Source organism: Pan troglodytes, chromosome 13, assembly GCF_028858775.2.
Source record: "Pan troglodytes isolate AG18354 chromosome 13, NHGRI_mPanTro3-v2.0_pri, whole genome shotgun sequence".
In the NCBI taxonomy this organism is placed as follows: Eukaryota; Metazoa; Chordata; class Mammalia; order Primates; family Hominidae; genus Pan; species Pan troglodytes.
Genome location: NC_072411.2, coordinates 108,401,196 through 108,425,071, shown reverse-complemented (window position 1 = coordinate 108,425,071; position 23,876 = coordinate 108,401,196). Strand labels below are relative to the sequence as shown.

The window sequence follows — 23,876 nt, the reverse complement described above, 5'->3', positions numbered from 1 at the left end:
TCTTCCTAACCTAAGGATAATCATTCACCCCCAGCAATCAACAGAGCCATACAGATTGTACAAGTTAGAACACTAATTTCTGGGTGGAGCATTAAAACAACAGGTACATAAGTAGGCGTTGACTTCCCGTACATGTGCTGTGTTCTCTTTTCAAACTGTCAAAGTGAAGCATGGGGGCTGACATGCAGATCAGGCTGCAAATGCCTTTTATGACAAGAATTCGATCTCAGCATCGTGAAAATAGGTATCATTAATTTCCATTTGATTCAATTATTCTTTGAAAAGGAAAAACTTTCTTTCTCCCAATCTCGCTGCCTTTAAAACTGATAAAACATTTGTATGCCTAAAATTAGTTCGCTTTTCTGTTCAAGGTTTTCAATGCCAACTCAAGAAAAACGTTATTGTGAAGATTATACGCAATTCAGCTAAGCTTCCTGAAAGATTCTATTCATTTCTCAAATCAATGTCTTTCAAATACATCTCCCTCATCTCAATTCTCTCACTGTCTAAGGACCTTCCATCTTCGACTTCCATTGTGGTAACAGGCTCCTGAATGATTGTCTTACTTCTATTCAAATTCTTTTCCAAACCATCTTGCAAACTGCTACCAGATGATCTTTACAAAAACAAATATTCTGTCACATCACTCCCTGCTACAAACATTTTTACATGCTTTGGGAGCAATGGAATAAAATCCAAACCCATGGCATTCAAAGGCCTTTGTCATCAGAACACTCCCATTTATGTTGTCCCTTCTCGAGCCAAATCAAAATACTTTCATTCTTCCTAATACACCAAAGAATATTGTCATTTGTCTTAATGCCTGGCATTAAGTAATAAATGACATGGGAACTACAGCTAGGCAAGCTGCATCTCTATTACAGGATAAGCTATGCCAGGGGTTGGAGTGTGAGGGTTGTTCTACCACCTCCCAACTGGCAGCAGCAACAATATCACCACCCAACCTTCAATTTCCATCTAACCTCCCTTTGCTTCCCTTGGGTGAATAAACAGGGTCTCTTTTTAACGTGTTGCTGTGCCTCAACGCCTTCCAAGCAGAGATCGTTCATCTGAATGGCAACGAAATACTCTACTGATGCCAAACATCTTGAGTATATTCTGGGGTGTAGTATAGTTTATGTTTGACAGTGGAAAATACTGAGCAATGTCCCAAATACCGCCCCCTGGGGCAACACACACATATACATGTTTCAAAAAATCTTTCTTCCCTAAGAAGACAGCCCTTGAAAAACAGCTTGCTGACCATATGTTTGCTAGGTCATGGATCTGTGGTTTTTACTGGAGAATTTCTCTCGTGTCCATCAATTCTTTCTATTCATTCTTTTCTTTTCTTTTCTTTTCTTTTCTTTTCTTTTCTTTTTAGATGAAGTCTCACTCTATTGCCCAGGCTGGAGTGCAGTGGCACCATCTTTGCTCACTGCAACCTCCACCTCCTGAGTTCAAGCAATTCTCCTCCCTCAGCCTCCTGAGTAGCTGGGACTACAGGCACGCACCACCACACCCACCTAATTTTTGTATTTTTAGTAGAGATGGGGTTTCACCATGTTGGCCGGGCTGGTCTTGAACTCCTGACCTCAAGTGATCTGCCTGCCTCAGCCTCTGAAAGTGCTGGGATTACAGGCGTGAGCCACCACTCCCTGCCTTTTCTATTCCTTCCTGTTATCCGGTCAGAAGCAAAATACATGTTCCCCCAAGGGCCCCTGTGGTGTTAACAGGAGACACATTCAGAGCTTGAGTTCTTTTTACCAGAGTGTGTGAGGAACTCTACACAGGCAACCTACGTAGACAGAGTTCACAATATCAAGTCCTTCTCTCTGTTCAAACCAGCTTAGAGCCTAAACTGCCTTAAGATTCTGTGAGGTGTACATTTTTGCAGTGATCCATGAAAAACCTATCTAACTCAACAATACAGAACAAAATTAAACCTCTCTTCATTCGCCAAATGTTCTGCCAGAAGGAATCTTTGTGTTTTGTCCAGGTAGATGAACAAAATGTCTCCCTCTATAGCCAAACCTCATCTAAAGCCACATTTTAAAGTTTAATGTTACACAGTTCTACCAGGTGTCCTTCCCCAAAATCATCTGGATTTTATAGACTGTTTATTATTATACTTTCTGCCAGAACTCTTGCAGTAAATTTTATTTATTCAGAAAAGAGTTTCAGCTTTGCCATCTATTACATCTGAATAGATCAGACACTAGATTGTTTAATTCAATAGGTAGTTCTATGCTCCACAACCACATGATTTGCCATTTGAGTATCTAGGTGGAAGTAACCCAGGAATGTGATAACGTGGGTCCTTGAAGCAGCTGAATCCCTGCAGTAAATATGTCCCTTCACTTTCTTTGGAACATAAACCAGAGACTTCATAGAGGTTCTCTGAACTTTGCTTCACACCAAGCATTTTTCACACATTTTTAAGAGACTTGGGTGGCCCTACATATATCCCTGTTCACAATACAGCTTGGAGGTTAAGTGGCTACACAAACTTTTTATGATCATAGAGACGTTTATTAGTCTTCATTTCAGTCAGAATTATTTATTTGCCTTTCAGCAGCACATATGGTTTAAGACAAATACAGTAGCTATTTCTTCTTTTCTGTCAAGTCGAAAAGCCTTATCTTGGCATTGTTATTGTGCTCTTCCAAACTGAGAAAACTACATGGACATCTCAATGGAAAGTCACTGCCATCCAAGACCACTTGATCCTGCGTGTTTAATGATCCTCTTTATTTTAAACCTGGATTTAAAGACCTAATGCTGCTGGGTGTGGTGGCTCACACCTGTAATCCCAGCATTTTGGGAGGTCAAAGGGGGTGGAGCACTTGAGGTCAGGAGTTCAAGGCCAGCCTGTCCAACGTGGCAAAACCTTGTCTCTACTAAAAATACAAAAATTAGCCAGGTGTGGTGGCACACGCCTGTAATCCCAGCTACTTGGGAGGCTGAGGCACAAAGATCACTTGATTTTTCATACTTGATTCTCGAGTGAGAATTGCTTGAATCTGGGAGGTGGAGGTTGCAGTGACCCAAGATTGCGCCACTCCACTCCAGCCTGAATGACAGAAAGAGACTCTGTCTCAAAAATTAAAAAAAGAGACCTAATATCCACCTACTATCTGTCTTCATTTCTGGTTACTGCCCACCACAGCTTCTTTCTATTGCCCAGACATCCCTCCTATTCACCTCTGATCCTTCATTCACATCCCCCATCATCTCTCAAAAACTATTTGTATATATGCATATGTATATATGTGTGTGCATGTATCTATGTTTATCTTCACACGGCTAAGTTGAGGAAAAATTTCCCCCATTTTCTTTTTGTGTCTCTTTTTGTCCTTTCTTTCTTATCCCACCAAAAATAAACAGGGAAATACAACACAACATGATTGATTATACAGTGTAATACCACTTTTTAATAATTTAAAGAAACATCTCTATAGGCCCTTAAATTTAAGTTGGCAGAAATGCTCAAGGTAGTAAGCTTTCTTTGTAAACACATTTTTCCTTTGAGAGCACCGATATTACTTTGAGATTGCATTATCACACAGTTCATTTTCACGATCTAATCTCCACAGATTGGGTCTGTCAATTCCTACCTGTAAGCTGTGCTCTGCCCCAAAGTTGCACTCAACCATGTTTCTAGTTCAAAGTATAACTTAGCAGACACCTGACCCACTTCTACTTCATTCTTTTTTTTATTTTATTTTTTGAGATGGAGTCTCATTCTGTTGCCAGACTGGAGTGCAGTGGTGTGATCTCAGCTCACTGCAACCTCCGCCTTACTGCGCCTGGCTAATTTTTGTGTTTTTAGTAGAGATGGGGTTTTCCCATGTTGGCCAGGCTGGTCTCGAACTCCTTACCTCAAGTGATCTGCCCGTCTTGGCCTCCCAAAATGTTGAGATTACAGGCATGAGCCACTGGGCCTGGCCTTCATTCTCTTTTTTGGAAAAAAATGTATTCTTATTTTCATAGAGGCAGGGTCTTCACTGTGTTGCCCAGGGTGGTCTTGAACTCCTGGGCTCAAGCAATCCCCTCGCCTCAGCCTCCAAAAGTGCTGGGATTACAGGTGTGGGCCCCTGTGCCTGGCCTACTTCATTCTCTAATCAGGGTAACTGGGTTACTGCCTAGTGAGCTATGATTCTGCCACTGCTCTCCAGCCTGGGTGACAGAGCAAAACCCCTGTCTTAAAAAAAAAAAAAAAAAAAAAAAAAAGGCAGCGGAGTCTTACCAGCAGCACCTCTTTAACCCACCATAGTCAACTGCAAAACCTCCTTCATGTTAAGTCTTCATGGCTAAAAAGGAGATTTCCTAAATAGCTCCCTAACCATTGCTGGGGTAAGAGTTCCTCCTCAAAAGGCCAGCTTCTTTCCCTTTCTGTCCCCTCTAAGGGAATCTCCCCTCTCCCTCCTCCAGTGAGCTTCTGAAGCCATAACCATTGTGAGAAATAGCTCCTACCTCAAAGACTTCTTATAACATCTTGTCACAGGAGGTGAGCACTGCCAGGGCTCCACCACAGTGCTCAAAGGTAGGGCCTAGAGAAGTTATATTAGTTAGGATACATGTTCAGCTGCATTAACAAAAGCCCATTCCGGCCGGGCGCGGTGGCTCACGCCTGTAATCTCAGCACTTTGAGAGGCCAAGGCAGGCGGATCACAAGGTCAGGAGATCGAGACCATCCTGGCTAACACGGTGAAACCCCATCCCTACTAAAAACACAAAAAATTAGCCAGGCATGGTGGTGGGCACCTGTAGTCCCAGCTACTCAGGAGGCTGAGGCAAGAGAATGGCATGAACCTGGGAGACAGAGCTTGCAGTGAGCCAAGATCACACCACTGCACTCCAGCCTGGGTGACAGTGTGAGACTCCATCAAAAAAAAAAAAAAAAAAAAAAAGCCCATTCCACAGACCCACACGGTTTTGTGAGAAAAAAATAGCCCAAAAGGATTCCAGGAGAATATTTTCACTTAGTAATCCAAAGGAGGTGGTCCAGAAAAGTAGGGCAGCTCTGTTCCACGAGGTCACCCAGGGGTCCAAACTTCTATTTGTGAAAAACCATGTTTTCTTCATTTACTTGGTGCAAGGTGGCTCATCACTGCATCTATATTCTAGCCCATGAGAAGAGGAGGAAAGGGGATGTATAAGGCCTTGGACTCTGGTACAGAAGGCTCCAAAGTCTGGGGGTTATATTTGACTTCATTAAGAAAACTGTTGGTTCTGTCTTCAAAATATACCTAGAATCTAATCATTTCCCATCACCTTCACTGCTACCACCTAATCCAAGCCACCGTCATCTCTGGCCAGGATTATTGCAATAATTTTCTATCTGGTCTGCCCATTTCTTACTTGTTTGCCCCACCATTATACCTAACAGTCTATTCTCAACACAGCAGAAAGAGGGATCTTTCTATAACAAAAATCAGATTGCTTTTCCCCTTGGTGAAAATCATTCAAAGGCTGAAAAGCATCTATATGATGTAACCTCCTACATTCTTGTTGAATTTTTTTCCTTCTTTTCTTCCTCTTGCTCGGTTTTCTCATCCTGCCCTAGACATACTGGCATCCTTATTGCTTCTAGAATATGTTAGACATACTTCTGCCATAGCAGTGGTGCCTGGAACACTCTTGCTGGAAATATCCACGACTAATTCCCTCACCTCCGTCAAGCCTTTGCAGTCATTTTTTCGAGTCTTTCTCAGACCACCTTATTGAAAGCTAAAACCAGGCTGGGTGCAGTGGCTTAAGCCTGTAATCCTAGCATTTGGGATGCTGAGGTGGGCAGATCACTTGAGGTCAGAAGTTTGAGACTAGCCTGGCCAACATGGTGAAACCTCATCTGTACTAAAAATATGAAAATTAGCTGGCTGTGGTGGCTCACGCCTGTAATCCCAGCTACTTGGAGGCTGAGGCAGGAGAATCGCTGGAACCCAGGATGTGAAGGTTGCAGTGAGCCGAGATCATGCCACTGCACTCCAGCCTAGGCAACAAAGCAAGACTGTCTTAAAGAAAAGAAAGAAAGAAAGAAAGTTAAAAACCACCTTCTATTCCCTTTATCCTGTTCAATTTTTTCATCTTTCTATAGTACTTACCATCTTTAAATACACAATGTAATTTTATAATATTACTTTTTTACTATCTATCCCTGCCTGGTAAATATAAAATCTAAGAGGGAAGAAATAGTTGTCTGTCTTATTTAGTGAAGTATCTCAATCAGCTAGAATAGTGCCTGAACAATGTGAGCAATTCACAAATATTGGCTGAATGAATGAGTGATCGGGATTCAGAAATGGTGGTTGCCACTCCTGAGTTAGTCTTATGGGTTGGATGGTAACCCTCCTCCCCCACCAAAAAAAAGATATGTTGAAGTCCTAACCCCCATTACCTCAGACTGTGACCTTATTTGAAATGGGGTCTAGGTTGGGCATGGTGGCTCACACCTGTAATCCCAGCACTTTGGGAGGCCGAGGCGGCTGGATCACGAGGTCAGGAGTTTGAGACCAGCCTGGCCAATATAGTGAAACCCCGTCTTTAGTAAAAATAAAAAAATTAGCCGGATGTGGTGGCGCACATCTGTAGTCCCAGCTACTCAGGAGGCTGAGGCAGAAGAATCGCTTGAAACCGGGAGACGGAGGTTGCAGTGAACCGAGATCATGCCACTGCACTCCAGCCTAGGCAACAAGAGCGAAACCTGTCTTAAAAAAAAAAAAAAAAAGAGAGAGAGAGAGAAATGGGGTTTTTACACAGGCAATAGAATAGAAAATAGAATGAGGTGTTAGGGTGGGCCCTAATTCAAAATGACTGGTGTGTTTATATAAAGGGGAAATTCAGACACAGAGTCACACAGGGAGAATGCTACGTGAAGATGTAGGCAGAGATCAGCGTAACACATGTACAAGCCAAGGAAGGCCAAAGTTTGCCAGCAAACCACAAGAAGCTAGGCAAGAGCCATGGAAAAGATGTTCCAGGACAGCCCTCAGAAGGAAACAACCTTGATTTCAGACTTAGTCTCCAGACTGTGAGACAATACATTTCTGTTGTCTTAGGCCAAGCAGTTTCTGTTGCTTTGTTACAGCAGCCCTAGGAAATGAATACATTTAGTCTCTAGATATTTGGGAAGGTTTAAATGAGGTCTGGAAACTTACTTAGATCTGGAAGTACCTGAAAACTGTAAAGCAGTGGCCAAACAAGTTATAATAGGTAAACAAGAGTATGTCTTCAAAAGTTAACTGTGTCCACTCAAGGACTCAGTAGGACAGTTGCTAAGTTCTGCCATCTCTCTTTTCTCCACTCTATCCCTACCCCTCACCATCATCATCACACAAAAACATCTGCTCTAAGTCTTAGGAGAATTCCTAAGCTCCTGTTTCCCATAAAGGATTCAGGTGAGCATCAACCAGCTGTTCTTGAAGCTTTTTCTCCAAGCCTGAACTACACCTTAAATCTAATGTGTTCATCTGCTTCCTGGAAGATTAGGAACCTCTCTGGTGCAGGGCTTTCTGTTTGACGGTGTTCTATTCAGATAGATCACTCATCCTCAAGGCATACACACACACACGTAAACATACCAGTATCCCACCCTCCAATCCCCTGCCCCAACAGAATGCGGAAGAAGATGGTTGCCTTCAACAGGCCCTGCGATGATCACACTGTCCCAGCAGGGTCAGTAATGACATTGGAAGGGGAGGCTCCTGACTTTTGGTGAGGATAGTGGTTAGAAGCTATTAGGCGTCTTCCATGGGCTTTTCGTTGTTTGGGGAATGAGATTCTGTTTACGGTTTTATAAGGTGATTCAGACCACCCCATGGGCCATATGGCTTCTGAATTGCTAATAGCCTAAAGGAACAGATCATAGGCGCCTGTAAGGTAAGGATGTCCTAGTACACAGAAAAGACAAAGTTTTAGACTAAGCTGGGAAGGATCTGACACTGGGGAGAGTCAGCCACCAGAAGGAGTGAGTAAGAGGGCAGAGTGAGATCCCAGGCCTGAAAGAATGGGGCAGCATGACAGGAGCCAATTCTTGCTCACTGGAATAGGACACACGAAGGAAGGGATTTGGTGTCGAGGAATAAGCCAAGATCCTGATGATAGAACTGTGGGTCAGCCAGGTGCGGTGGCTCACTCCTGTAATCCCAGCACTTTGGGAGGCTGAGACGGGTGGATCATGAGGTCAGGAGTTCAAGACCAGCCTGGCCAAGAAGGTGAAACTTTGTTTCTACTAAAAATACAAAAAAAATTAGCCGGGCATGGTGGCAGTTGTAATCCCAACTATTCTGGAGGCTGAGGCAGGAGAATCACTTGAACTCGGGGGACAAAGGTTGCATGAGCCGAGATCACGCCACTGCACTCCAGCCTGGGTGACAAAGTGAGACTCCATCCAAAAAAAAAGGAACTGTGGGTCAAGGTTGGAGAGAGTCTGGCAGTGATCCTGACTTAGGGGTGAACTCACAAAATCTCACCTGAAGTTTTAAAATTATCTTTGGTTTGGAATGGGAGCCAATCATTTCTTAAGCATCTGTTAATCACCTGTGATATATTAAGATGTACAAGGCACTGGGGGTACAGCCATGACAGTCCTTATTCTCAAAGAGTTAACAGTCTAATAGAGAAGAAATTAAAAATAAATTAATGACAACATAACGTGTTAAGTGTGATAAGACAAATATGACAGAAGAGGGGAATGCTGTAGTGGTTAAGAGCTCAGGCCATGGGTCCAACAGATCTGACTTTAGATCCTGACTCTGCAATTGCAGGTTGTGTGATCTTGAGTAAGTTACTAAGCTTCTATAAGCTTCAGTGTTGTTTGTTAAAAATGAGACCAATAATAGTACAGTTGATCCTTGAACAACATGGGTTTCAACTGTGCAGATTCACTTAGGCATAGATTTTCTCCCTCTGCCCCTACCACCCTGAGACAGCAAGACTCACCCATCTTCTTCCTCCTCCACAACCTACTTATTGTAAAGATGATGAGGATGAAGTCCCTTATGATGGTCCACTTCCACTTAATGACTAGTAAATACATGTTTTCTTCCTTATGATTTCCTTTTTTTTTTTTTTTTTGAGATGGAGTTTTGCTCTTGTTACCCAGGCTGGAGTGCAGTGGTATGATCTTGGCTCACTAAAACCTCCACCTCCCAGTTCAGGCAATTCTCCTGTCTCAGCCTCCCAAGCAGCTGGGATTACAGGCATGTACCACCATACCCGGCTAATTTTGTATTTTTAGTAGAGACAGGGTTTCACCATGTCAGTCAGGCTGGTCTCGAATTCCTGACCTTAGATGATTCACCCACCTCGGCCTCCCAAAGTGCTGGGATTATAGGCGTGAGCCACTGCTCTCAGCCCCTTATGATTTCCTAATAACATTTTCTTTTCTCTGGCTTACTTTATTTCAAGAATATGTATATAATACATAAAACATACAAAATATGTGTTAATTGATACTTTATGTCATTAGTAAGGCTTTTGATCAACGGAAGGCTATTAATAGTTAAGTTTTGGGGGAGTCAAAAGTTATATGCAAGTCAAGTTTGGTGGTATGTTCCTGTAGTCTCAGCTACTTAGGAGGCTGAGTTGGGAGGAACCCTTGAGCTCAGGAATTTGAATCCAGCCTGGGCAACATAGTGATACTCGTTTCTAAAAAAAATACTAGGGCCAGGCATGGTGGCTCACGCCTGTAATCCCAGCACTTTGGGAGGCTGAGATGGGCGGATTACTTGAGGTCAGGAGATCAAGATGACCAGCCTGGCCAACATGGTGAAACTCTGTCTCTACTAAAAATACAAAAATTAGCCAGCATGGTGGTGCAAGCCTGTAGTCCCAGGTGCTTGGGAGGCTGAGGGAGGAGAATCACTTGAACCTAGGAGGCAGAGGTTGCAGTGAGCCGAGATCGCACCACCGCACTCCAGCCTGGGCAACAGAGTGAGAGAGTTGGTCTCAATAATAATAATAAGTCCGGGCATGGTGGCTTATGCCTAAAATCCCAATACAACACTTTGGGAGGCCAAGGTGGGTGGATCACCTGACGTCAGGAGTTCAAGACCAGCCTGGCCAACAAAGTGAAACACCATCTCTACTATAAATATAAAAATTAGCAAGGTGTGGTGGCAGACACATATAATCCCAGCTATTAGGGAGGCTGAGGCAGGAGAATCACTTGAACCCGGGAGGCAGAGGTTACAGTAAGACGAGATTGCACCACTGCACTCCAGCTTGGGCAACAGGGCAAGACTCTGTCTCAAAATAATAATAATAATAATAATAATAATAATAATAATAATGGGCTGGGCACAGTGACTCACTCCTGTAATTCCAGCACTTTGGGAGGCTGAGGCAAGAGAATCACTTAAGGCCAAGAGTTCAAGACCAGCTTGGGCAACATAACAAGACCCCATCTCTACAAAAATAAAAATATCAGCCAGGCATGGTGATGTACTTCTGTAGTCCCAGCTACTTGGGAGGTGGAGGTGGGAGAATGACTTGAGCCTAGGAGTTTGAGGCTGCAGTGAGCTATGATTGTGCCACTGCGTTCTGACCTGGGTGACAGTGGGAGACTATGTCTCAATAACAACGAAAAGTTTTATGTAAATTTTTTTTACTGTGTGTGGGGTCAGCGCCTCTAGGCACCCCCCATGTTTTTCAAGGGTCACCTGTACTTACCCACAATGTAAGATCTTTTTTTTTTTAAGAGACAGTTTCTCACTTTATTGTCCAGGCTTGTCTCAAACTCTTAGGCTCAAGCAATCCTCCTGCCTTGGCCTCCCAAAGCACTGGGATTACAAGTGTATGTAAGATTCTTATGAGGATCAAATTAGATCATACATGTCTGGCATCTAGTAAATTCTCAATAACATTGACTATCATTTTATTATAAATTGTTTTAATAATAATTATTATTATTATAATTATCTGCAGGAAGGTAAGTCAGAAAATGTTTCTAAGAAAGGTGGCATTTGAACTGAATATTGAAGAACAAAAAAGTTGCTGGGCTAGGGTTGGGAGGAAGGGAATAAATTGCTTCTGTTTTTTGCCCTGCCGGATTTCTCAGAAGGTTTTAGGTAGGATGATGAATTCAGCGATAGTCAAATTGAATTTGAGATGTCTGTGAGCAACACAGGATGTTTTGACCTCTTTATTCTAACCCTACTATAATCTAAAATTTTACATACTTGCCTCATGTATGATTGTAGCTCCATGAAATGAATATAACTATTAATCTTTTTTCTGCTTGATCTTCATTCAATACTACAGATAGAAATAGCACAAAATAAAATGGAAGAAGACAGAGTTACACACAGTATACTTTTGTGCTGATTGAAAAACTGACATTCAAGTCTTCTTAACCCAGAAAAACTGGTCTTGATAAGAAAAAAGGCAGAGGGGCAGGGCGCAGTGGCTTATTCCTGTAATCCCAGCACTTTGGGAGGCCCAGGTGGGTGGATCACGAGGTCAAGAGATCGAGACCATCCTGGCCAACATGGTGAAACCCTGTCTCTACTAAAAATACCTGGAGGCTGAGGCAGGAGAATCGCTTGAACCCGGGAGGTGGAGGTTGCAATGAGCCGAGATGGCGCCACTGCACTCCAGCCTGGTAACAAGCAAGACTCCGTCTCAAAAAACAAAAACAAAAACAAAAAAGGCTGGGTGCGGTGGCTCATGCCTGTAATCCCAGCACTTTGGGAGGCCAAGGTGGGCGAATCACCGGAAGTCGGGAGTTCGAGACCAGCCTGACCAACATGGAGAAACCCTGTCTCTACTAAAAACACAAAAATTAGCTGGGCGTAGTGGCACATGCCTGTAATTCCACCTACTCAGGAGGCTGAGGCAGGAGAATTGCTTGAACCCGGGAGGTGAGGTTGAGGTGAGCCAAGATCACACCATTGCACTCCAGCCTGGTCAACAAGAGCAAAATTCTGTCTCAAAAAAAAAAAAAAAGGGGGGGGGGCATGGAGTGGGCACAAAATAAAACTTACTTTGGTAGAAATTATAAGAGACAAAATTTGGTATGGGCAAAAATAAAGTAAAACTGATTAATAAACCCAATCTTTGGCCAGGCACTCTGGCTTACACCTGTAATCCCAGCACTTTGGGAGGCTGAGATGGGTGGATCACTTGAGATCAGGAGTTCGAGACCAGCCTGGTCAACATGGTGAAACCCTGTCTGTACTAAAAATACAAAAATTAGCCAGGAGTGGTAGCCGGCATCTGTAATCCCAACTACTCAGGAGACTCAAACAGGAGAATTGCTTGAGCCCAGGAAGCAAAGGCTACAGTGAGCTGAGATCGTGCCATGCATTCCAGCCTCTGTAACGGGAGGTTGTCTCAAACAAACAAACAAACAAACAAAACAAAAATAGAAGGCTGTCTCAAAAAAAAAATCTAATCTTTGTCATAAATTATTATGGAAAAGAATTATTTCAATAAGATAAAAATTTAAATAAAGCTTAATTGCATTCTGTAGGAAATTAATATAGAAATTAAGTGGTCATAATCAAATTTAATCCAAAAGCCACCTTTTGGATGAGAAGCCATCCATATTGATATAATTCTGATTACTATGTTTGCTTTCATAAACATGGACTCAAAACATCCTTGGATGCAAAATCTCAGGTCAAAATCTCCAGTGACATCCAGGTGGATTGGTCTAGGAAATAGTAGGAACTCTTTATCTAGAGTTTAAGAAGTCAGGGCAACAACAAATCCAGATTTTTCAGGAAAAAATTTGTTTTGAGGTGGGGTCCTGCTCTGTTGCCCAGGCTGGAGTGCAGTGGCTTGATCATAGCTCGCTGCAGCCTCAAACTCCTGGGCTCATGCAATCCTCTTGCCTTGGCCTCCTGAGTAGTTGGGACTACAGCATGAGCCACTAGATCTGGCTATTTAAAAAATTTATTTTTTGTAGGGACAGGTTTTTGCTATATTTCCCAGGCTGGTCTCAAGCAATCTCCCTGCCTCAGCCTCCCAAAGTGCTGGGATTACAGGTGTGAGCCACTGTGTCTGGCTGAAATACAGATTTTGAAGTTATCACTCTGTAAGTATTAATCCGTTTCCTTTTGCATCTGCCATAAAATAATAATGCATAGTAGGAATCTAATAAATGCTTGTTGAATTCTCTCTAGTCAGCCCTACAAGCATTACGAACTGAAGAATTATAACCGTAGAGTCATTCATTTTAATTTAGCAAGTACTAAATACTTTACAGAAAGGAACTCTCATGCTGGGAGAATGATAATCAGAGTGAAACTGAGGCTCACCAAGACTTGAACATATGGAGTATAACCACAAGTCCTATCAAAAAATATACTATATTTGCTGGGTATAGTTGCTCATGCCTATAATCCCAGCACTTTGGGAGGCTGAGGTAGGAGGATCACTTGAGCCCAGGAGTTCAAGACCAGCCTGGGCAACATAGTGAGACCTCATCTCTACAAAAAATTTAAAAATTAGCTGGGCATGGTCATGAGCACCTGTGGTCCTAGTTATTGGGGTGGCTGAGGTAGGAGGCACTTGAGCCTAGGAGGTCAAGGCTGCAGTGAGCCAAAATCATGCCGTTGCACTCCAGCTTGGGCAACAGAGTGAGACCCTGTCTCAAAAAAAAGAAAAAATAATACTATGTCTAGTCCATAACCTGAAATATTTTTATCTTCACGTTCCTTATCATTCACTGAACTTTTATTTTTCTTTAAAAATTTTTTTCTTTATTTTTAAATTTGCTTCTACAGATTTCTTCATTCTCCATTTAGCAAGGTCATGGAAGATTTGGAGGAAACACTATTTGAAGAATTTGAAAACTATTCCTATGACCTAGACTATTACTCTCTGGAGTCTGATTTGGAGGAGAAAGTCCAGCTGGGAGTTGTTCACTGGGTCTCCCTGGTGTTATATTGTTTGGCTTTTGTTCTGGGAATTCCAGGAAATGCCATCGTCATTTGGTTCACCGGGTTCAAGTGGAAGAAGACAGTCACCACTCTGTGGTTCCTCAATCTAGCCATTGCGGATTTCATTTTTCTTCTCTTTCTGCCCCTGTACATCTCCTATGTGGCCATGAATTTCCACTGGCCCTTTGGCATCTGGCTGTGCAAAGCCAATTCCTTCACTGCCCAGTTGAACATGTTTGCCAGTGTTTTTTTCCTGACAGTGATCAGCCTGGACCACTATATCCACTTGATCCATCCTGTCTTATCTCATCGGCATCGAACCCTCAAGAACTCTCTGATTGTCATTATATTCATCTGGCTTTTGGCTTCTCTAATTGGCGGTCCTGCCCTGTACTTCCGGGACACTGTGGAGTTCAATAATCATACTCTTTGCTATAACAATTTTCAGAAGCATGATCCTGACCTCACTTTGATCAGGCACCATGTTCTGACTTGGGTGAAATTTATCGTTGGCTATCTCTTCCCTTTGCTAACAATGAGTATTTGCTACTTGTGTCTCATCTTCAAGGTGAAGAAGCGAAGCATCCTGATCTCCAGTAGGCATTTCTGGACAATTCTGGTTGTGGTTGTGGCCTTTGTGGTTTGCTGGACTCCTTATCACCTGTTTAGCATTTGGGAGCTCACCATTCACCACAATAGCTATTCCCACCATGTGATGCAGGCTGGAATCCCCCTCTCCACTGGTTTGGCATTCCTCAATAGTTGCTTGAACCCCATCCTTTATGTCCTAATTAGTAAGAAGTTCCAAGCTCGCTTCCGGTCCTCAGTTGCTGAGATACTCAAGTACACGCTGTGGGAAGTCAGCTGTTCTGGCACAGTGAGTGAACAGCTCAGGAACTCAGAAACCAAGAATCTGTGTCTCCTGGAAACAGCTCAATAAGTTATTACTTTTCCACAAATCAGTATATGGCTTTTTATGTGGGTCCTCTGACTGATGCTTTCAGATTAAAATTGTTTCCAAGATAGAGAGCCGACTCCACTTTCATAGTTATTGTTTCTGGTCACTATATAGGCATCACATTTTTGTGTGGATATGAAACTTAGGAAGGATCCTCTTGACTCCTTGTGATGTGGCAATAAATTTTTTTTAAAAAACTGAAAATACTTAGGAAGGATCCGCATAATTTTTTTCTGCAACTTAAATGAAATGCATCATTCTTGTTAATTATACCATGGTGAATTAATCACTTTTGAAGCAATATCAGTTATTTTTTAAATAATAACTTTTCTAAAGCCTTAAGTCTTAATATTAAATATATGATTAGCCAGGCACGGTGGCTCACACCTGTAATCCCAGCGCTTTGGGAGGCCAAGGTGGAGGGATCACCTGAGGTCAGGAATTAGAGACCAGCCTGACCAACATGGAGAAACCCCGTCTCTACTAAAAATACAAAATTAGCCGGTCATGGTGGTGCATGTCTGCAAACCCAGCTACTCGGGAGGCTGAGGCAGGAGAATCACTTGAACCTGGGAGGCAGAGGTTGTGGTAAGCCAACATCACACCATTGCACTCCAGCCTGGGCAACAAGAGTAAAACTCTGTCTCAAAAATAAATAAATAAAATAGATAAATAAATATATGATTAACTAATTTTAAAAATGTTAAAATGTATTCTTAAATTCATTTTAATTTTGTACAATAACCTGCTAGACACATTTTTAAAATGCAACATGTGTACTTAATTTCTTTATGTAATCTATGTATATACATTTATGAATTAAAGTAATTGTTGGTTATCTTAAAACATCTGTTCTAGTTAATGATTTGGGAGGTTTTTTCTTCTTTCTCCCACTCTCTCTGTTTTTTATAGTAGGAACAGCCTTTATTGGTTGCAATGGGAAGTGGAAGAGGAGGGGATATGACAGCTCATGTTCCTGGGACAGTGTCCACAAATACCGTCGCCACACTCCAAAAACCCAGTTAACTAATGATGCTTAATAAACTCCTCCTAAACCTAGTTCTTAAAACAGTTTATACTTGTGATATAATTCTCACAATTCTGAGGGTCAGGAATTCAAAGAAGTCAGAAAAGAGGTTCATCTCTCTCTGCTTTGCAATATCTGGAGCATCAGCTGGACTGAGATGATGCAAATCGAAGCTGGAAGCTGCCTCAGACATCCCCTTCCCTCCCTCCCTCTCCCCTCCCAACACAGCTATTCCACCATGGCACTTCAGGGTCGCCAGACTTCTAATGTGGCAACTCAGGGCTCCAAGAGGCCAAGGTGGAAATTTCTAGTCCTGTTAAAGGCTATGACTGGCACAGGTACAGTATCACTTCTATTGTATTGTATTGGTCAAAGCAGGCATAGACCAGCTCATGTTCAAGGGGAAGAGACACAGATCCCCACCTCTCAACGGAAAGAATGTCAAAAAAAATAGCACCAATCTTTAATCCTCTACGGTATCATTATAAACAGAAATGCTTTTAGAAAATTCTGGGTATCAGGTACCTATCAATGGTAGATTGAATAAACAAAGTGTGGTACATATACATCATGGACTACTGCACAGCCATAAAAAAGAATGAAATCGTGTCCTTTGCAGCAACATGGATGGAACTGGAGGCCATTATCCTAAGTAAATTAGTGCAGGACAGAAAACCAAATACTGCATGTTCTCACTTGTAAGTGGGAGCTGAGGCTGGGCTCGGTGGCTAATGCCTGTAATCCCCGCACTTTGGGAGGCCAAGATAGGCGGGTGACCTGAAGTCAGGAGTTCAAGACCAGCCTGGTCAACAAGGTGAAACCCCGTCTCTACTAAAAATACAAAAATTAGCCAGGTGTGGTGGCATGCGCCTGTAGTCCCAGCTACTCGGGAGGCTGAGGCAAGAGAATCACTTGAACCTGGGAGGCGGAGGTTGCAGTGAACCGAGATTGCGCCACTGCACTCTAGCCTGGGCAACAGAGTAAGACTGTCTCAAAAAAAAAAAAAAAAAAAAAAAAAAAAAAGCCTGGGCGGCTGGGTTCAGTGGCTCACACTTGTAATTCCAGCACTTTGGGAGGCCGAGGAGGGGTGGATCACAAGGTCAGGAATTCGAGACCAGCCTGACCAACATGGTGAAACCCCATCTCTACTAAAAATCCAAAAAATTAGCTGGGCGTGGTGGCATGTGCCTGTAATCCCAGCTACTCAGGAGGCTGAGGCAGAAGAATCACTTGAACCCAGGAGGTAGAGGTTGCAGTGAGCTGAGATCGAGCCACTGCACTCCAGCCTGGGCAACAGAGCGAGACTTGGTCTCAAAAAAAAAAAACCAACCACCTGTTGGGGTACTGTGCTCACTACCAGGGTGACAGGATTCATACTTTAAACCTCAGCATCACACAATATTCCCATGTAATGAATCTGCACATGTACCCCCCTAACTAAAATAAAAGTTGAAATTTAAAAAAAAGGAAATGGCTATGTAAACGTGTGTAAACTAAGGGTATATATGAAAACACTGACATTCAGATGGCAAACAGACCAGTCTAATTTCAGAATGATTTCAGAAAAATCATGGACATATTGATATATTTCCACCTTCTATTCCTATATTTATATAGACACCAGTGTAAGATCAATAAAGCATACCTTTAGGTCAGTGACCTCTTCATGGTGCAAATCTGTTGAATTTTAGACTACACATCCCTTCCAAATCACTCTTTCCCTAAGGTATATAAGCCCTGGGTCTTGCAGGTAATGGTGCGGGGATCCACCATCTTGTCTCACCACTGTCCAAGACACAGATATGGCTTCTGTTCGTAAGTCTCTATCAAATGTTTCTTTCCGAGAAACTGGGTATGTCAGCCTCTTTAGCCTCTCAGCTTCCTCAGACTTTGATGGTTGGTTTGCATAGAACTGCACAGCATGGAATGGGTTTAGAAAGTGAGATTAAACCTGCATTAAAAATCCTAAAATAAGGTAGAAAATAATAAGTGTCATAAGAGAGCCAAGGAGAAGTGCAGATTGTTCAGAGGAAAGAGATTCCATCCAAATGTGGAGGTGAAGAAACACTGGAAATCTGTATCTTTGTCTTTGGGGTTTCCCAAAGATCCACCCCTTATCCCAGTCTCTTCTGAAGATCCGCCTCTTATCCCTGTCTCTGCTAGAGTCTTTGTCTTATCTGACTCTGCTACTCACTGCAAGTTTAAAAACATATTTCAATTTCTATAATTTCTCAATTTTCTTTTGAAAATTATGAACGGAGCAGTCTTTTTGCCTGCCACCATCCAAAGAAGATGTGGCTTGCTCCTCCTTAACTTCCACCATGATTGTGAGGCCTCCGCAGCTATGTGGAACTGTGAGTCCAACTCAATCTCTTTCTTTTGTAAATTGCCCAGTCTCAGGTATGTCTTTATCAGCAGCGCGAAAACAGACAAATACAGTAAATTGGCACCAGTAGAGTGGGTCACTGTTGAAAAGGTACCTGAAAATGTGGAAGTGACATTGGAACTGGGTAACAGGCAGAGGTTGGAACAATTTGGAGGGCTCAGAAGAAGACAGGAGAATGCAGGAAAGCTTGTAACTTCTTAGAGACTTGTTGAATGGCTTTGACAAAAATGCTGATAGTGATACGAACAATAAGGTCCAGGCTAAGGTGGTCTCAGATGGAGATGAGGAACTTGTTGGAAACTTGAGCAAAGGTCACTCTTGTTATGTTTTAGCAAAGAGACTGGTGGCATTTTGCCCCTGCCCTAGAGATTTGTGGAACTTTGAACTTGAGAGAGATGATTTAGGGTATCTGACTTGCAGCACTCCGTTTTCAGGCTGCTGATAAACACATACCCATGACTGGGCGTTTTACAAAAGAAAGAGGTTTAATGGACTTACAGTTCGACTTGACTGGGGAGGCCTCACAATCATGGTGGAAGGCGAAAGGCATGTCTCACATAGGGCAGACAAGAGAAGAGAGCTTGCACAGGGAAACTCCCCTTTTTAAAACCGTCAGATCTTATGAGACTTACTCGCTATCACGAGAATAGCACAGGAAAGACCTGCCCCATGGTTCAATTACTTCCTATTGGGTCCCTCCCACAACACATGAAAATTCAAGATGAGATTTGGGTGGGGACATAGCCAAACCATATCATTCCACCCCAGCCCCTCCCAAATCTCATGTCCTCACATTTCAAACCCAATCACGCCTTCCCAACAGTCCTCCAAAGTCTCATTTCAGCATTAACTCAAAAGTCCAGAGTCCAGGCCGGGTGCAGTGGCTCACACCTATAATCCCAGCACTTTGGGAGGCCGAGGTGGGTGGATCACCTGTGGTCAGGAGTTCGAGACCAGCCTGACCAACATGGAGAAACCCCGTCTCTACTATAAATACAAAATTAGCAGGGTGTGGTGGCACATGCTCCAAAATGATCTCCTTTGACTCCATGTCTCACATCCAGGTCATGCTGATGCAAGAGGTAGTAGGTTCCCATAGTCTTGGGAAGCTCCGCCCCTGTGGCTTTGCAGGGTACAGCTTCCCTTCTGGCTGCCTTCACAGGCTGACATTGAGTGCCTGAAGCTCTTCTAGGCGAACGGTGTAAGCTGTCAGTGGATCTACCATTCTGCGGTCTGGAGGACAATGGCTCTCTTCTCACAGCTCCACTAGGCGGTGCCCCAGTAGAAACTCTGTGTGGGGGCTCCCACCCCACATTTCCCTTCTGCACTACCCTGACAGAGGTTCTCCATGAGGACCTGCCCCTCTGCCTGGGCATTCTGGTGTTTCCATACATCTGAAATCTAGGCAGAGGTTCCCAAACTTCAATTCTTGATGTCTATGCACTTGAAGGCTCAACACCACATGGAAGCTGCCAAGGCTTGGGGCTTGCACCCTCTGAAGCCATGGCCCGAGCTCTACATTGGCCCCTTTCAGCCATGGCTGGAGCAGCTGGGACACAGGGCACCAAGTTCCTAGGCTACACACAGCACAGGGACCCTGGGCCCAGCACACGAAACCACTTTTTCTTTCTAGGCCCCCAGGCTTGTGATGGGAAGGGCTGTCATGAAGACCTCTGATGTACCCTGTGGACATTTTCCCCTTGTCTTGGTGATTAACATTTGGCTCCCTGTTACTTATGCAAATTTCTGCAGCTGACTTGACTTTCTCCTCAGAAAATGGGATTTTCTTTTTTATTGCATTGTCAGGCTGCAAATTTTCCAAACTTTTATGCTCTGCTTCCCTTATAAAACTGAATGCCTTTAACAGCACCCAAGTCACCTCTTGAATGCTTTGCTGCTTAGAAATTTATCCCACCAGATACCCTAAATCATGGGTAAAACATATCCATGACTGGGTATCACGAGAACAGCACAAGAAAGACCTGCCCCCATGATTCAATTGCCTCCTGCCAGGTCCCTCCCCACAACACGTGGAAATTCAAGATGAGATTTCGGTGGGGACACAGGCAAACCATATCATGGCAGAAGAAATTTCTAAGCAGCAAAGCATGCAAGGGGTGACTTGGGTGCTGTTAATGGCATTCAGTTTTATAAGGATGCAGCGCATAACAGTTTGGAAAATTTGCAGCCTGACAATGCAATAGAAAAGAAAATCTCATTTTCTGAGGAGAAATCCAAGCTGGCTGCAGAAATTTGCATAAATAATGAGGAACCAAATATTAATCACCAAGACAATGGTGAAAAATGTCTCTAGGACATGTCAAAAAAACCTTTACAGCAGCCCCTCCTATCACAGGCCCAAAGGCCTGGGAGGAAAAAGTGGTTTCATGGGCCAGGCCCAGGGTCCCCGTGCTGTGTGCAACCTAGGGACTTGGTGCACTGCATCCCAGCCACTCCAGCCATGGTTGAAAGGGTCCAGCATAGAGCTTGGGCCATGGCTTCAGAGGGTTCAAGCCTCAAGCCTTGGCAGCTTCCATGTAGTGTTGAGCCTGTGAGTGGACAGACATCAAGAATTGAGGTTTGAGAACCTCTGCCTAGAACAGTGTTTTAGTGTTTAAGTCTCAATTTACACAAGGTAAAATTTACCCTTATGTGATATTTTCTTATCCCTCACCATATTTTCTTATCACCTCACCTCACCTCATCATATTCATGAGAATATGAAGCAAGGATTACACTGATGAAATAGGATTAAACTGTCTAAAAGCAGGGATGAAGAACCTTCCGTATTCTGTTACCAACACATCAACTGGCCTATGAAGACCCTGGCTTGTGTTCCTCCTCTGTCACTTACTAGTGACTTAGTATATTTACTGAGTAATCATGGACAAATAAGCATATCTTTTCATAGTAATAGTCCATGAAATATCAAGCATTTCTCAATGTTGCTATAGACTTACTTTTAAAAATAAAGTTTAGGCTGGGCGTGGTGGCTCACGCCTGTAATCCCAGCACTTTGGGAGGCCGAGATGGGCAGATCACTTGAGGTTAGGAGTTCAAGACCAGCCTGGCCAACATGGCAAAACTTCATCTCTACTAAAAATACAAAAATTAGCCGGGCATTGTGGCGCACACAAGTAATCCCAGCTACTTGGGAGGCTGAGGCAGGGGAATCGCTTGAACCTGGGAGGTGGAGGTTGCAATGAGCCGACATCGCACCACGGCACGCCAGCCTGGGCAATAGAGCGAGACTCCATCTCAAAAAAATAAATAAAGTTTATAAAACATTTCATTGAATACATATGCCATAATTTAGACATTTCCATCTGTGAGGATTATAAATCATCTGATCTCCTTGCTTTCATTCATATCACCTCCAGATCAAAGCTGTCTTAACATTAATATTCTCTGGTTTGGAAACCTCATATAATGTGCCAGCCTGTAATTCAAATACGTCTACAGACTGGCCGCATCCTATCTAAGATTCCAAACACACACTGTAAAATCTCACGAATTTGTCTAATTGCTTCCCAAATCTTTATATCTGATTCTTCCAAAAAACTTTTCATCAATTCTAGCCTTCTCTGACCTTCTGAACTTCTAGATTATTTCCTTAATCCCCAAACCAATGACTTTTATTTTTAACAATTTTATGTTTGAATTGCCTCCCTATACTAATTTTCTCTTGTGTTTTTTTGTTTCATCTAACAAAGTGATACGGAAGGAATCAATTTTGAGTTCCCACACTGACCAGCCCTCTGCTAGGGATGCCGAACATGAAAAATATTGTTTCAGGCTGGACACGTTGGTTCATACCTGTAATCCCAGTACCTTGGAAGGCCAAGGTGGAAGGATCACTTGAGTCCAGGAGTTCAAACCCTGGGCATCATAGCAAGACCCCATCTCTAAAAAAATTTTTAATTAGCTGGGTATGGTGGCACGTGCCTGTAGTCCCAACTACTCAGTAGGCTGAGGTAGAATTGCTTAAGCCTAGGAGTTCAAGGCTGCAGTGAGCCGTGATCATGCCACTGCACTCCAGCCTGGATGATAGATTGAGACCCTGTCTCAAAAAAAAAAAAAAAAAAGAAAAGAAAAACTTTCATAGTCATTATAATCATTTATGGGGCATGCAAAAAAAAAAAAAAAAAAGTGGGCTCTTTTTTATCTTTGCTTCCTTCTACTCTAAAGCCAGAAACAGGAAAAAAAAAAATCTCTTTGGAAACCAGTGCCTTCTGAGACTATTGGTTTAAAACAAGTTCATGAGCCAGGCGCAGCAGCTCACGCCCGTAATCCCAGCACTTTGGGAGGCTGAGGAGGGGGGATCACAAGGTCAGGAGTTTGAGACCAGCCTGGCCAACATGGTGAAACCCCATCAAACTAAAAATACAAAAAATTAGCTGGGCATAGCGGCAGGCACCTGTAATCCCAGCTACTTGGGAGGCTGAGGCAGGAGAATCGCTTGAACCCGGGAGGCAGAGGTTGCAGGGAGCTGAGATCGCACCACTGCACTCCAGCCCAGGCAACAGAGTGAGACTCCACCTCAAAAAAACAAAACAAAACAAAACAAACCAGTTCATTCAATATATTGGCTCTCAAGAAAATGAGTACCAGGGTTTTCTACTGCAGCACTGCCCATAATAACAAAACATTAAAAGCAACCTAAGAATCCAATCAACAGGAGACTGTCTAAATGAACTATGAGAAAATGAATTATGAAATGAGAACATGAATTATGCATCTATTAAATAAGGATGTACTAATAATGGGATATCCAAGGCATAATCTCCAAGGTGTTCATTTCTTTTTTTTTTTTTTTTTTGTATTTTTAGTAGAGACAGGGTTTCACCATGTTGGCCAGGCTGGTCTCAAACTCCTGACCTCGTGATTCCCCCACCTCTGGGATTACAGGTATGAGCCACCGCGCCTGGCTTTTTTTTTTTTTTTTTTTTTTTTTTTTGAGACAGAATGCAGTGGTACAATCTCAGCTCACTGCAACCTCCGCCTCCCGGGTTCAGGCGATTCTCCTGCCTCAGCCTCCCAAGTGGCTGGGACTACAGTCGTGCGCCACCACGGCCAGCTAATTTTTGTATTTTTAATAGACACAGGGTTTCACCATGTTGGCCAGGATTGTCTGGATCTCTTGACCTTGTGATCTGCCCACCTAGGCCTCCCAAAGTGTTGGGATTACAGGCGTGAGCCACCACACCCGGCCCCAAGGTTTTCATTTTCAAAAGGAAAATGCAAGGTGTAGAAGTCTATGTGGTATGTTACAATTAGTCTATGCATAAGCTTACAGTGGCCCTGGAAAGACCTAAGAACCTGTTAACACTGCTTTGATGGAGCGGAACTGGAGGCCTCGGGGACAGGAGAGACTTCACTGTACATACTCTTGAGTTTTGAACTGTTGGTATATTATCTTTTTTTTTTTCTTTTGAGATGGAGTCTCACTTTTGTCGCCCAGGCTGGAGTGCAGTGGTGCGATCTCAGCTCACTGCAACCTCTGCCTCCCGGGTTCAAGCAATTCTCCTGCCTCAGCCTCCCAAGTAGCTGGGACTACAGGCGCATGCCACCACACCTGGCTAATTTTTTGTATTTTTAGTAGAGACAGGGTTTCAC

General features: G+C 43.2%; 1 protein-coding gene across 3 annotated transcripts in view; it reads left to right on the top strand.

Moving 5' to 3' along the window:
* The window catches only part of CMKLR2 (chemerin chemokine-like receptor 2), a 42,671-nt gene extending 26,978 nt beyond the window's left edge, over positions 1-15,693 (top strand). For all 3 annotated transcript variants that reach the window (XM_009444079.4, XM_009444077.4, NM_001280182.1), the window contains 1 exon segment: positions 13,734-15,693. In XM_009444079.4, the coding sequence (XP_009442354.1) occupies positions 13,762-14,829 (1,068 nt within the window). In that variant the 5' untranslated portion in view covers positions 13,734-13,761 and the 3' untranslated portion in view covers positions 14,830-15,693.
* Positions 15,694-23,876: the final 8,183 nt, after the last annotated feature.